Source organism: Rhea americana, unplaced genomic scaffold, assembly GCF_003343005.1.
Source record: "Rhea americana isolate MKP2758 unplaced genomic scaffold, rheAme1 scaffold_12, whole genome shotgun sequence".
Lineage (NCBI taxonomy): Eukaryota > Metazoa > Chordata > Aves > Rheiformes > Rheidae > Rhea > Rhea americana.
This window is the reverse complement of record NW_028185261.1, coordinates 6,809,457-6,824,587: the sequence shown is the minus strand read 5'-3', so window position 1 is coordinate 6,824,587 and position 15,131 is coordinate 6,809,457. Positions and strand designations below refer to the sequence as shown.

General features: G+C 36.3%; 1 protein-coding gene across 2 annotated transcripts in view; it reads right to left on the bottom strand.

Moving 5' to 3' along the window:
• Positions 1-1,195: 1,195 nt before the first annotated feature.
• Positions 1,196-15,131, bottom strand: part of SP3 (Sp3 transcription factor) — a 35,277-nt gene continuing 21,341 nt past the window's right edge. For both annotated transcript variants that reach the window (XM_085322821.1, XM_085322830.1), the window contains 3 exons: positions 12,212-12,404; positions 5,283-5,479; positions 1,196-2,949 (listed from right to left, as the gene is read on the bottom strand). In XM_085322821.1, coding sequence (XP_085178947.1) covers positions 2,633-2,949; positions 5,283-5,479; positions 12,212-12,404 — 707 coding nt within the window. In that variant the 3' untranslated portion in view covers positions 1,196-2,632. The remainder of the gene's footprint in view (positions 2,950-5,282; positions 5,480-12,211; positions 12,405-15,131) is intronic.

Below are 15,131 nucleotides of genomic sequence, written 5' to 3'. Positions count from 1 at the left end.
ACCACTAAGCATTAAGGATCTGAGATACTAAGCAACTTTGTCTTCAGCAACAAGGTGCGAAACCCTTAGCACCAAAACACACTTTCAGCCACAGATGCACACTGGTGAAAGTGTCATTCTATAAAACTTTTGTATTGAAGAGCAGTTTCATCAGGAAGGTAACTCTCTTCCTTGCCCTTTAAAATAATGCACAAATGGCTGGAGAGATGAGACACAGAATGCGAAGTATTAAAAATTGAAGTAGTTCACACCAACATGCTCTGAGAGCTAAAATAGTTACTGGAAACCAAGCCTACGTACCTGTCTAAAGGAGGAAGAATCAAAGAATATTAAAATATTGATAATATCCATGGACTGGTGTAAGCAGAAGCAGAATTTTCTTCTCTATCAAGTGTGCTTTCCCAAATGATTTCACTCTCTCATTTTAATAAATATAAAATTAAGCTGATTAACTCWCTTTTCCTTGTTGCTCTGTATCACTTTTTCTCCCAAATCAAATGTGAATGCAGAAAACACATACTCTTCATCACCTGTTCTATCTCTTTCTTCTCTAGGCTGAACACTACCTGGTTTATCCTAAATTATCCTGGTCTGTCCCCTGGCCATTCSATGCTCCAAGACTGTAGGCTTCTTTATCACAAATACAGAATTCTCACTTTCATTACAGCACTATATACAACCATTACTATCCTTAATGTCACATTCTTAGTGGTCTTTCTTACACCACCTAAAACTTTCATCTTACTCTTCCCAGTCACATCTTCCAAGCTCACAGATTCTCTTTCTCTTGCACTTACTATTTCTTCCTGCCCTTTAAGCAAAAAGTCATTATCCTCTTTAGACATACTTCTCTATCAAGCCCATTGATATTACGGCTTGTCAATATCAGGGACTTAAATGCGTTTTTATTTTCATATTCTATAGCACAGAGCCTATGTTTTCTTCATACCCTGGACAATTAACATCACACCACCATACTATTAGTACATGCATGTGTGTGCACGCACAAGTATCTTGTGGAGATAGTAATATACCACCTCTTCCTCCCTATCTGCTGAGACTCACCCCAAAGCAGAAGAGACACTGCTTATTTCCCACCTCCTAAAACAAAAGAAGAAAAATATGTGAGGTTATTAAAATGTATTATCAAATTATATCCTATTAATTAACAAAAAAATACAGTAAACTCAAGTCAAAAGAAAAAAAAAATAGTGTTTTATTAACTACCACACTGTTATAATACACTTTAAACGTACAATAAGGTAGCCTTTAAATTTGAGGTGGTTTTAAGAATAACAAATGAACAGATTTCCAAATATTTGTAAATAGGTGAACTGCAGTAATTATTGTTGTACATTTTTGGAAAATGGTATAGCACTTACAGACTGGCTATGTAACTTCATTTTGTACATTTTTCTATAATTGAAAATATAAACAGTAATTAAAAAATAAAAAGAAAATTCAGCATAATAAAAAACATATATGTTTATCAGTTAAATGTACTGGATACATACAATTTTTAAGGGAAGAAGCAAAAAGGAAAGATGGCTGATATTTAAATGCAGATTGACTAACCAAAAACTAAACAACAAACAAATAAAAACCTCATAAAACCCCTAGTTCACTATGACTATATCCATATGTTTGGGAGTACTGTCAATATGGAAGTGAGTTTTCTGTTGTATTTGCATATGCTATATTTTACTGGTAATTTACATGATGGCTTTTAAGGCCCTGGCAGACAGATGTTTTTGGAAAAACTATTTGATAAAAATCAATGCTGAGACGCAATACACCTTATTTTTGGTCCTCCAATGTTCAAGAGAAGGGATAGACTTCACTATAACATTTGCCTTACCACCCAAATGCCTCAACCTATACATATTTTTTTTTTTAAACATTTTAAACTTTTTAAACATTGGTTATATTGCCCACCTTGGTTATTGAAAGAATATTAACAAGACATCATTTTGGCAAATTAAATCTTAAACATGGCTTTTCAATAGGATTTAGAAGGTGACTATCCCTAGAGTTCCATGTTAAAATGTASTTTTCAAAATCTTACAAGAGTAATGCTTAAAATATTGTACATAGTTAACCTAATTAAAATAATTAGCTTCAAAATGACAAGTTGATGAGCTAAGTAAAGCCTACACTATGTAACATTTGCTTGGAAACTTGATTTGTCAGTTATGCATAATAAAAATTCCAGTCATCAAGAAAATTACAAAATTTCTTTTATCATAACATGATTTCTTTTCACCCATCAACTTCTTTTATCTTACAATAGATAAATACCAACATGTTCTCATTTTTACACTAAACCACACAGGATTGATGCATTTGGTTAGACTACCATTTCCATCGTTAAATTCATTTTTTTTAATATAACTTGGTAAAATCTCATCTCTTCTAGATTCCAAAAGTACCTACAAAACCCATGCAATTTTACCATTTTAATATACTATGGAATATCATACAAAGTAAGGCATTTCAGTGTCATGTATAACCAAGTTACTGTCAATCCAAAAATTTTTGCACATCAATAAAAAGATATCTAAGAACTTAGGAACAATATTTTTCTCACTACTGTATAAAAATAACCACAATTAATAGGTATCTTGTGTAATATTTACTCCATTGTCTCGTTTCCCGAAACTGTGACAAGCTGTAAAGGTATTTCAGTGTTGGTAAGAATATCTTGATTGCTGGTGCCAGATGTATTAACAGTTCCTATTCCTGAAACAGAACCTTGTTGAATATTTGCAAGGATAAGTGTTGTTCCTCCTGCAGTAATCAAAGTATCATCAGGTGTTGCTTCTACTGATGCCAGCACTGTACTGCTCGAGTGAATACCTTTTTTATTCTGATGTGTTTTAATATGTTTGGCAAGATGGTCGCTTCTCATAAAGCGTTTTGAACACTCTGGACAGACAAATTTCTTCTCACCTGTCACATAGGATAGAAGGAAAAAATGTGTTCAAGAACCTTAAAAAAAACATGCGTACATCAAAAAAAAAAGAGATAACTTACTACTTGTAAGAGTCATAATTCTAATACCATCTATACTGGGGGAAAAAAAAAACAACAACCTGACACTATGAACTTGAACTATTTTTCAATTTGCTAGGTATTCATAACAAATCCTTTAAAAGAATTAATTTATTTTTCTGTCTCTTGGTGAGTTTTGGAAGATCTTTTAGACAAACTAAACAACATCACTATTTAACATCCTCAGGTCGCTGGTTTGCTGCCTCTAAGTTTCCCTGCAATAAGTAACATTTAAGAGGAGAACAAACCCTACAGAATCATAGACAGGGAGGAGTACATGAGCTCCTTCAGAATCACACCTGAAGACAGAAAAAACACAGGATCACAAGATAATTCAGGCCAGAAAGGACCTCTGAAGGTCTCTATACTGTCGTCCTGCTCAAAGAAGGGTCACCTACTTAAAGTTCCTCAGAAAGTCAGAGGTTGATTAGATTGCTTAGGACTTTATCTACTCTGGTCTTCAAAAACCCTGAAGATGGAAACTGCACAACCTCTCAGGACAACCTGTTCCCAAAGCTGGCAGCTACTGTGGTAAAAAAGTTTTTCTATATAACCATTCCTAAATTCTTGTTTCAATTTATGCTCCTTGTCTCTCATCTTCCCAACATGCACGACTGAAAAGTTTGGCTCTGTCTTCTTAATGACTGCCTTGTAGGTATTGGAAGGCCACTATTAGATCTCCCCCTTACTCTTCTCTTTGCCAGGCTGCACAAGCCCATTTCCTTCAGCCTGCCCTGAAAGGCAAATGCTCCAGTCCCCTGACCATCTTGGTGGCCCTTTCTGAACTCATCCCYGTGTATGAATGTCTTCCTTATACTAGGGGCTGAAAACCTGATGCAGTATTCCAGAAGCAGTCTAACCAGTGCTGAGAAGAAAGTGTAATCGCTTTCCCTAAATCTACCGTGCTTCTCTTGATACAGCCTAGGCCATGTTTGCTGCTGGCTCATGTTCAACTTGCTGTCTATTAAGACCCCCAGCTCCTTTTCAGCAGAGATGCTTCCCAAACAGTTAGTCCCCAGCCTGCACTGCTGCAAGGGGTTATTCCTTCCCAGATGCAGGATGTTGCATTTATCTTTGTTGCATTTCATCTGGTTCCTGTAGCCCATTCCTTCGGCCTGTCTGGTCCTTTAAAGGGCAGCCTTACCCTCAACTGTACAGAATGGTCAGCCCAATTTGGTGTCATCTATAAACCTGACAAAGTGCATTCTGTTGCCTTCTCCAGGTCATTGATAAAGATGTTAAACAGAACAAATCCCAGAATAGATCCCTGCAGTACTATACTTTTTACCAGCATCCTAGTACACTAGGCCCCATTAATCACTACCCTTTGAGTATTCAGAAGGTCATTCAACAGTTTTTATCCATCTGGATGTCCATCCATCCAGACTGTAATATCCTAGCTTGGATATACCCATCCAACACGTCTAACAAAAACAGACCATCAAGCACAAGAGAAATATTTTTCAGAGGCATTTCAAAGACATTTTTCTAAGCAATGTTACATATTAGACAACAAATTATTATTATTATTTAAATTATTTGTGTATCTATTGTCATTAGGTTTTTCAAGTAGTCCAAATTTAAAGGTAAGCATCCTCTAAACTACATAGTTTGAATATTCTATCATAAGAATATGGGTTCAGTTCATAGGCATTTTTTTCTAATATGGACAAAAGATGTAAAAATCAACCACTCCTTGGCAAGGTGGAAGCACTAGTTTCATTTCTGTTCTTCCTATTAGACAACAAAAATAACCTGGGGCCCCTGTATCTCTAATGAGCAGTCTAAACATGAAACTAGATGATATGAAACAGTGTGAAACAATGCACCATCGCATACTCTTTCTTGATTTGTGAATTACTAATCCCTTGGACATCTAGTCCTTTACTTTCCTATTTAAAAAACAAGAAAAAAGTTTTAAGCTGGAACAGCAGTTCTACTCTGGTTCAAACACATAAAACATTGTTGAATCGAAATCAAAGTAAATCAAATATTAACCTATGTTAAATATTAGCTTAAATGCCAGTTCTGAACCAAAATAATGTGTTGCTGTTTTTCTTCCTCAGATCTACTAAAGAAGCTAAAATGCATAGATAGCTCTAAGTACTAGCTGATTTTAGAAAATTCATACTAATTAAATGCAATCCAATTAAAAAAAAAAAGTTTTCCTCTTAAAAGTCTCCCCCGTGACACTCTTTCAGTTAAAGGCACCAGAATCAAAGACTGAAAACCTGTATGTGTTCTTCGGTGTCGCTGAAGCTCATCACTGCGAGTGAACCTTTTCCCACAGAACATCCAAGTACAAACAAATGGACGCTCTCCAGAATGCCAGCGGAGATGAGCTCTCAAATGTGAAGTTTTCCCATACACTTTGCCACACCCTGGTATGTGACAAATATGTTGCTTCTTTTTTCCCAAGTTGGAGCCTCTATTAAAAAAAAAAAAAAGAAAGAAAAAGAAAAAGAAAAAAAGTTAATCATTCTAATACATTCCTCCTAAATACTGGCCATATGTAGAAATGGGCTTACATATACCATTATATCTGCAAATGAGTCTGAGCAGCTTCCCATTTTTGTTTCAAAGAAGATCAGAGCCCAATATACTCTATAAGAAGCTGGAACTAAATTCTGTAATGATATCTAGATTCTGCAGCAAACTAAAATGGCAAGTTAAATTTAAATGATAGAAGTGTAATCTTTAACATATATGAAGTTGGAAATATAGTCATTGCAGCAGCTCATACAACTTTGAAATTGGAAGAAATTTAAAATACAGAGAGACTTCAATTTCAGTTTTTACTATGCCAAAGACAGTTTTGGCAAAGAAAAACACACATGACTACAACTGCCAAAAGAGAAACTGGAGGTTTTGGCAACTGGGAAGAGAACAGATGGGACTTACGGCATCTTGGGAAAACCTGAAAAGCAGTTTGGGTAAGGATAAGCATACTAGCCTGAGTATTTCCACTAAAAAAAMCAGCAGTGAAACAGTTAATCTTGCTGACATTTAAATTAACTCCCTGGGATTTCAGAAATAAAATTCATCAAAATGAACACACAGTTCTCACAGAGTATAATCCAAACTCCTAAACTTGATGCCTACTTTAAGATGCTGCCTTAAAGAAATGGTAGGTGACTGATTCAGCAGAAGAAAACTGAAGGTCTAGAGAGAGAGCTTTTATAAAATCACCAGAGAGGTAAGTGCCTCTGAAGACCCAGAGAAAAAGATCAGTCTGGCCAGTGTAGGGCTTCATGACTGATTTATGCCAGACACTCCAGGGAACAGATCTGGCTGACAACAGTCATATGAATGGCAAATGCTGGTACAAGGGAGGACATTGTAATATGCAGCCAAGCATCAGGCTACTTTATTCATCAGCAATATTAACTTAAAACAGCCTATGTGGATTCTGAAATCAGTTTTTGGCACTCCATCCTCTGACTGACTCTATAGTTCTCAAGAGTCTCCCCAAGGCAATTTTATTTCCTTAGAGTGCTCAACTTCAGTGTAACTGTCTAGAGGCTAAAGGATTTGCCAAGCAACTATGAAACCTAGATTCTCATCCCTACTGCCAAAACAATTCTGTTTTACATCTAATGAGGGTTCAGTGTAAAATGCACGCACTCTTTAGGGAGCTAGGACTTAGAGCAGGCATTTCTGAGCATGCACTCTAAAAAACTGACAGTATCTAAATGGATTTCCAATCTAATTATTTTCCTAATACGCTCTAGACAGATYAGAAAGGCGATAAAAACCAGTTAAGTACTAGAAAATGTTTCAATTTCAATTCAAAACTCTCAATTTAGAAYAGGATCCATTCTCATACTGCTTTGTTCATCATTTTGGTCTATCTTGGAAGAACAAACTATCACTTTTACACACTMATTATTTTTCACAACAATGTAGGTTTTTACTTCAGAATAAATTCAATGGTAGCAGAAGTAGAGAGTATAGGAGGCTTCTGAGCCCCTGGTGTCGTAGCAGTAAAATCATAAGAGCCTATGGATACGGTGACTGAGATTCTACTCATCTCTGTCAATTCTTTTTTTGTTGCCACTTCTCAATCCATAGCCTCACTGAAAGTTCACTTCTCTGTTCTTCCCAAATTGCTTATAAATTTAATGCAAACAATACTATGTCATCCAACATACCTGATACTTTAAGCTCTTCCTTCATTATTAGTCTTGACAAGAATACTTTTAACTCAATCTTTTTCAAATGTCCCAAGAAAAGATCACTACTTTGGACCAAGACAGACTTTTTTCAGACTTGTCTATTTCTTACATCTTCTACTTTAATTGAAACATCAATTTCTGGTAACTTTTGCTACATCTATATTGAAAGGTTCACATCCTTCTCCTGCCTCTCTTCAAAAATTAAAAAGCAAAATTAACTCTAATGTCAAGCATTTACCTTCACATTATGCCACCTACAAACACCTTAGTGTTCACACATTTTGAACATTCAGCCAATCTCAAAGAATTTAGSAAAACATCTTTAGATTCCCCCTTTTCTATTTTCCAAGGTTCTGCAGATAGCAAGGCTAAGGCAAACTCTACCATACAAAATGCAGCACMTCTGTAGCAGTCTGATGAGCATTCATCTATCAGCCCAAAACACCCAGCCCTCTAGACTCCAAGGGARAAATTTATTGTATTCCTCCTTCTGTTCCACCATCATCCAATGATTCGGTTCTAGACACTTCTTTTCCAGCTTCTCTTGTTTGATATCTCAAGCCATCCAGCAATTATAGTGCTGGGGTTTTTGGCAATAAAGGCAAAGAACATCCATGCCTCTTCCCCATCATACTGTCTTGAAAATCGAAAAAAATCTCCATAGGCTATTTTGCTATCCTGTAACTTTAATTGCCTGTCCTATTCCATGTAACCGTAAAATGTGCTCAGTTTATGCTTATTATAACAAAATATTTCTGTAGTTGAGAATGTATTTCGGTTATCAGAATATTTTTTATTATTTCATCCTTAAACTTCTTGCAAAGTATACTGTATTCCTCCCTTCTGCAATAATGAGCATAAATACTTTGTAACTTTGCATGAGACGGTATGTAAATGTGACACGCATTACAGGAAATGAMATCAAAATTCTTTTAGAATAATTTTAAGATTCCAAAGCCAATCATTCAAAGGTGCTTAAAAGAAAACAGCACGTCAGTGTTTTAGCCCAGATTGAAGGAAACCAAGGTTCAACTCCTGGTCAGTTTATTTTACTTAGATGGTGTAATATGCCTAATTCTAAGCACTTTACCTAACTGGTAACAGAATTCTTTAGTGGATTGTGAAGTCCAAAGCCAGTGGAAGATCATGAGTTCCTAGGATGAAAACCACAAGACCAGTGGGAATGAGTAACTAACTGTATTTACTCTATACGGTCTCACACAGGCAACTGCATGTACACTTCACATGTACTCTAAACTGACTGGACATGAGCCAGATTCTGTCTGGATGCTTTGCAGCTGTGACAGTCTGGCATCGTGCCTTAACAAAGCCTGCTAAGAAGTCTTTCCTGCTGCCCTTTCTTGCTGCCATCATCACTGAGTAAAGGGATATGACTCAAGTCAACACCTCAAGTGAGTCTTCAAACCAATTAGGATTTAAGTGTTTTTATAGCAAATTGGAAACCACACTTCTCAATTACCATGCAGAATGCAATGGTTGCAGCAGGAGAGATCTTCATCTATCAAGACTTTTAATCCGAYAGTACCTAATTTCTCAGAGGAATACAAGATATTTAAAAGGTAAGGCATAAGTTTAGCACTGATTTTAAGAATGTGGTTTTAGAGTTATGTATCTGAAGTGGCACTCAGAAGCATTGTTCCTCTACCGATCAAGACTACTGTCTAGATATGAGAGAAGGGTGTAATTCCCACCTAACATCTAAGACTTAAACCTCAAACCTAGCCAGTCCATTTGGGATCCGAGTCATCCTTTGAGGTATGTCTTCTCTTCCCTCTCCCTTATCCTCCATTTGCTACATGGATTCAGAGCCATATGGCTTTAATTTACACATCTAATACACCATCAATGGCTCTTTCCTTTCTTCCTTCCCCCATGCCAAATATGATAAAGACAACAGTTCTCTGCTTCACAGAACTGGTACAAATATAAATACTTTGAAGGCTGCAACGTGTTCCAATTTTGCATCAGGAGTTAAAAAACAAACAAACAAAAAAAAAGCAAAAATAGAAAACAAAGAAGACAGGAAATGCCACATACACGACACATGAAAGTATGATAAAGTCTGAATATGCAAAACCACATACTCCTTTTCCTACCTCATTCGGTGCACAGGGGAGAGAGTTTCTGAATGAAGAGTTATTCAGTTTTTTCCATACTGATTTAATACACGTGTTCCTTTTCTTGCCACTTATATATTATTTAAATACTGCATTAAATACAGTTATTCGTTTCCCCAGAAATTCTYTCTCTTCATGGACACTCGCAACAGTGTTAAGCCATTCACCAGCATTAACAAATTTATCTTGCAACACGCCTGTAGTGAATTTGAATTAGTATACTCATTTCATGGATCCAAAAAGGAGGCAGAAAGAGATTAAGGCCAAAACTGTCAAATACACAYCAATTTGAGGTGTCCAGTTTGAGATACCAAAAGCACTTTTTTTTTTCAGAGAACTGCAGATGTTTACAATGCAGCTCAATCAACTTCATTACAGTGATGAACTCAGCACTTCTGCAGTGGAAGATATGGGGTGGATAGACAAACATTCCCAAAACTTCATAGTCCCAATAATTTAAGCTGAACTCCAAAAAAATGAGGAACATATTCTTGTAGTGGCACCCCTGTGAAAGATCTGCATTTAGATTTTTCTTCCTCCAGTCTCCTATCTTATTCCTACATGCCTTCCAAATTCTGCAATAAACAAATCAGACTACATTCACTGCACCATTCTGATTCATTCCCTCAGCGTCATCCTTCATATGCACTGAATGGCACTGGGCTTCCTATGGAAAAAATAGTGTGAAGTCATGTAATTAGAAACCAGATCATAATGCCTATCCACAAGGGACTGAAAGAAGTTGCCCAGGAAATCTTAACTTTAGCATTTCCCCATTTTCAAATTTTCAGTTTTGCAATCTGAAAATTATTTTAGGAACCTCTGAAGAAGGTTCTTGTTCTAAGAAACTCATAAAAGCAAATGTCCTGTTCTCTGAAACTGTACAGTCTCCCAAATGAATCAGCAGCAGAGTTGAAAGACAAAACAAAACACAGAATTAAAGCATTGGAGATAAATGAGTAACTACACAAGCTATGGAACCTGATCAACATATGTCAGGAAAAAGGAGACACTATCCAGTGGGCTTACTTTTTTTGCTAGACTGTGAAGGAATTCCACATTCCAGTTGGAAAATTGCTCTAGCAACTCTAAGTGGTTTCACTCTTCTTCTGTTTCCCATATGGGCATTTACTGTTACTCTCCTCCACTATCCTGTTTCTGTTCTTGCCTTAACTCTTCTCACATCCTGATATCCTGTCCTACTTCTCCTATGTTGCACATTTGTTATCTCCCAGTCCTTCCCTTAGAGCGGATTTCAGACAATCACCTATGTTACCTCTGTCTTAGCTCTTCTCAAATCTTTCCCAAATTCCTGTCTCTGAGTTTTGGTCAGACTGCACTTTTCTCAGTCATTATCAAAAGCATCTTTGAAAAGGACTCTTTCTCTCAGGTTTCAGCTTCAAAATCTGGTGCTATAGCAACTCCACTTAGGAGGAAGAGGATTATGAAGTACAGATGTATCTAAATTAAAGCTCCTGAATCCTGGAATAAAGCACGAGGAAGATGGACCATACGAAATCCCCGTGGCTTGACGAGTATGGTCTGTGCAAACAACAATTTTTACATTTTTCTTCTACATTGAGGTAAATTTCAACCCAGTTTATACTTTGGATTTTCACAGGAGAGCAAAGGTGCACCCWGAACTTAGACTTCCAAGTCTGTGCCAGGTTTGAATGAACTACATGTAGCATATTAACATGAGCAAACTGACATAAAAAGATGCTACGTAGCCTTAAACACTGATATTATTGCTATCTTCATTTGTGATGAAAATATATCAAAGCATTTTTGTATTAAAACACTTAATTTTACTTAGCATAACTATCTGCTATATCACATCCCTACGCATACAAAAAGGGCATCTAGAACATACAGCAAAAACACAGAAGACAATAGAGGTATTTAGTCGGTACTCTTACAACTTAGAGCTATTGGACACTGATACATTCTTTAAAGAGAGCTCAGTAATTTACATGAGAATTCTCACATAAATWAGACCTTCCTTTTAGAGGGGAAAAGAAGTATCATTGAAATGGACAAACTCTAATATACAAAGCAAAGGCTGCCTTCCAGTATCAAATACAGTGTTACCCTAAGCACTTTCACCTGTAAAAAGCAGTCTGATGCCCCCCTTTCCTTTCTTATGTCTGTAACTGAGATATTTGAAAGGAAATGTTTTAAAATAGAATAAACTCTTAAGATACTTTCATCAGACGTGGACTGATGAAATCTGGTTTCCTATGCATTTATCTGAAGGCTGAAATGAGCAGGTATTTCGTATCTTTGAGATAACCATATTTCCACTAAATTTGACTGAAAACAACCAGTCAGTTCAAAATTTGGTATTTAGAGTTGTTATATAAACCTTGGTTTTCTTAGGAAACAAGCTAAAAAAAACCAGATAACTGTATTTTTATAACATTCCAAGGGAATTAAACAGTGAAAAAACTGCTCAATCAGTGAGGAAATGCAGGAACACAGGATTTAATCAAGTTCTTGACATACAAYAGGAAGCCAGTCATAGATGTGCACATTCCAAAATACCTCATTTTCATATTATTTAGGGCCATGTCCTAATGCTACATCTCTTACTTGTAGTAGGTGGCAACTTATGCCAGAGTTTTCCAATTAATCTTAATGAAATTAAGCAAACAGGAGAGAATAATCTGCCCTTCCTGCTGCAAACACAGAAATAAAGGCAGCAGTCTTTTATTGAATAAGCTGTTTCAYGTAAGCCTGTAGTTTTCCCTTAGCTGTAGACACTGTTGTTAGCTAAGAATCCTATTTTTCTCACTAATGGTTTGTTTTCAGCATTACATGCATTATACAACATTAAACGTTACATACCTTCCACCACCTTCTTTGCAGTTGGGACATGTGCAAGCTACTCGTCGCAGTCTTTTTCCCTCTTGATGTGGTTGGTCCCCTTCCTCATCTACCACCTGTACTCTCAAATGTGTTAGATCATTGGTATTCAGTGTAGAATCACCACTGAGCTGCCACTCTTCTGGATCAGGCTCCTCTTCTTTAATCCTAATATCTGAGGAAAAGAACAAACACAGATCCATAAGTAACCCATTAAATAGAGAGAAGGAAACCATAATGATCAAATCTTTTTACTGTTAAGAGCAGTATGTCAGTCAAAAGTCAACATCGTTTAGTGCATGCTGACATTGCTTCTGTGCCCTTGTAACCCATAATGTATTTAAAAAGTTTATCTTACTATACATTTCAAAGTTGAAGACAAGCTATAACAAAGCATTAAAGTTTAAGTTTGAACTGTTCTTGGTCGGAAATGCTGTCACYGGACTATTCTCCTTGCTTGAAAGATGGGAAAAACTGTGAAACAAGAGGTTGGACAGAAAGTTGAAAAAATGTAAACGCTTGTTTCAAATGTTCCTGAGCAGCCATTTATGTTTCCATAGAATTTCTCAATTAATGTGACATGCAATACAAACAGCCTTTCTATCTGAGCGTAAGATAGTTTCAGTATTCACAATGATACATAAAGAAACACAGGAAGTTAATTAAATGAAAGGTTTTGATCTAGGAAAGACTAAAGTCATAGAATCATAGAATGGCAAGGTTGGAAGGGACCTCTGGAGAACATCTAGTCCAACCCTTAGCATAGCCCATTTGGGGATTGAACCCATGACCTTGGCATTAGCAGAGCCACGCTCTATATCTAAGGAAAACATAAAACTCCTAGCCTTTGTTGTGGTAGCCCTTTCTTACATAATATTTATGCTTTTGTTTTTATGCTATTCATAGAAAAGAAAACATTCACAGCAGAATGTCATTCAGCATAAAAAAGAGCTACTTCAAGATAAATTTGAACTTAGTGGTCAAAATAGATCTTTGCAGTTTCGTGAATGCAAAGAAAGCCTCTAAGCTCTCAAGCCATCCTCAGAAGATATTCACAAGTATATGCACCCTCTTCCCTCCCACTCCCTAGACAAGCACCTGTATATGCCTTAAATAGTACATACTTTAGGAAGAAGACTGAATCTTCTACTGGTCTTTCACCCCTCCTAAATCGGGGGTGGAAAAGCAAAGTCTAAACCCCAAWCCCATTAGACAAAACCTAGTCTTCAGTCGAAATATTCCACCTTTAACTCAAACTCCATTTTAACTAAAACCAAAACCCTTAACTATGGCAATTCTAAATTCCTTTTGGGAGACTTGTCAATGCATCAGCTATCGTCTGCATAATGAAGACACAGCTGCACATACTGCATGACAAAACACAACTACAACTGTGCTGAGTCAAAGCATAATCCTGGTCTACCTTCCCAAGCTCCTGCGTTCACTAGTTTCGAGACAAAGGATATACCTATACAAAAAGTGGCTTGGTGCTAGAAGCATCAGTCCAGCCTTCCCAACATCATAGTTTGCCTCCCTTTTAGTTGCAACTGTACAACTATTTGTAATTGTGCTGTAAATTATATCATTGATGCAACTAAAATTATGTTCTGAGACTCACTCATGAGAGGATTATATTATATATAATACATTGTATATKCATATATATGTAATCCCTTTTACCATAAGCAAGGATTAAAGCACTACACAATATACAGATGGTTTATCAAATTTCAAGCTGGATGCTTACAGCCCAAGATAGCTGCTCCTAGACATTGCTCCACTTACAGTATCTTTAGAAAATGGCAAAATCCCCCATCTATTCTTATGCAACTAGGCTCCTAATATAAATTTAAATACAGCAAAGTGGTAAGGGTGCCAGCAAAGGCCAATGCAATCCCACGTGTGTCTGTCACAAAGATCAAAAATACACACTCTGGGCAGTTTTTCAAGACTGGATACGTTATGCAGTCAATGCAGTAAACATCATATTTAAAATTCTTGACTAATCAAAAGTGCCATGAAGTGTGCATTTAAATAAAAACAGAATTTATATAAATAAAATCTGAAATAATATTGATAGAATCAGTCATTATATTAAGAAGATAATTTCACGATTATCCTCATACTAACATTAAACACTAATGCAAAATATAGTTATAAAATCAGTAGCTGAATTCAGTATTACACGCACATACCTCAAAAGAAATATGAACAAGGARAAAGGACTGAATTATAGAATGTATGCCTCCTCCAAAGACTCAGCACCACTAAAGTCAAACTACATATAACAATTTTAAATTTTAAAAATCACAAAACTTCTTGAAATAAAGCCGAAGTAATATTGTATTTTTGCATTGTGTTTCTAGGTTATCTTTAGAAGATARAAATTGCAGCTATTGCTTTAGCTATCACTCAGAAAAAGTATCTTCTACTCTAGGCACACAGATGAGTACAATGTAAACTGGCAATTTACAAACAGGACTTTCCCTAAAGAAAGGCCTTWTTAATATTTCATTATGCAGAATGTTTTGCATAAAACAAAACTAAAAGAATTATCAAAATGAAGTGTTTATTGAGCCTTTCTAGGATATAGTACAGCTAGAATGGATTGCATCAAATCCCACAGTGAAAATCTGATAGCCTTAACAAGATTCTTCAAACCAAYGAAGCTGCTGTTCTCCAAGTAGGTTTTATGTTATTGCAAGAGATAAGAGAAAATTCCATCACTATCTGCAGGGCAGGGGAATAATGAGAAGGGAAGGTCCTCACTGTGATTTAGACAACAGAAAGAAAAGAGTGGTAGAAGGAAGAAACCATGGAGAAGAACAAAAGATACAAGTCTTCACAAATGCAGTGGAACTGAAGATTATGCAAATTCATATAGATAGCAGCAATTCCACAT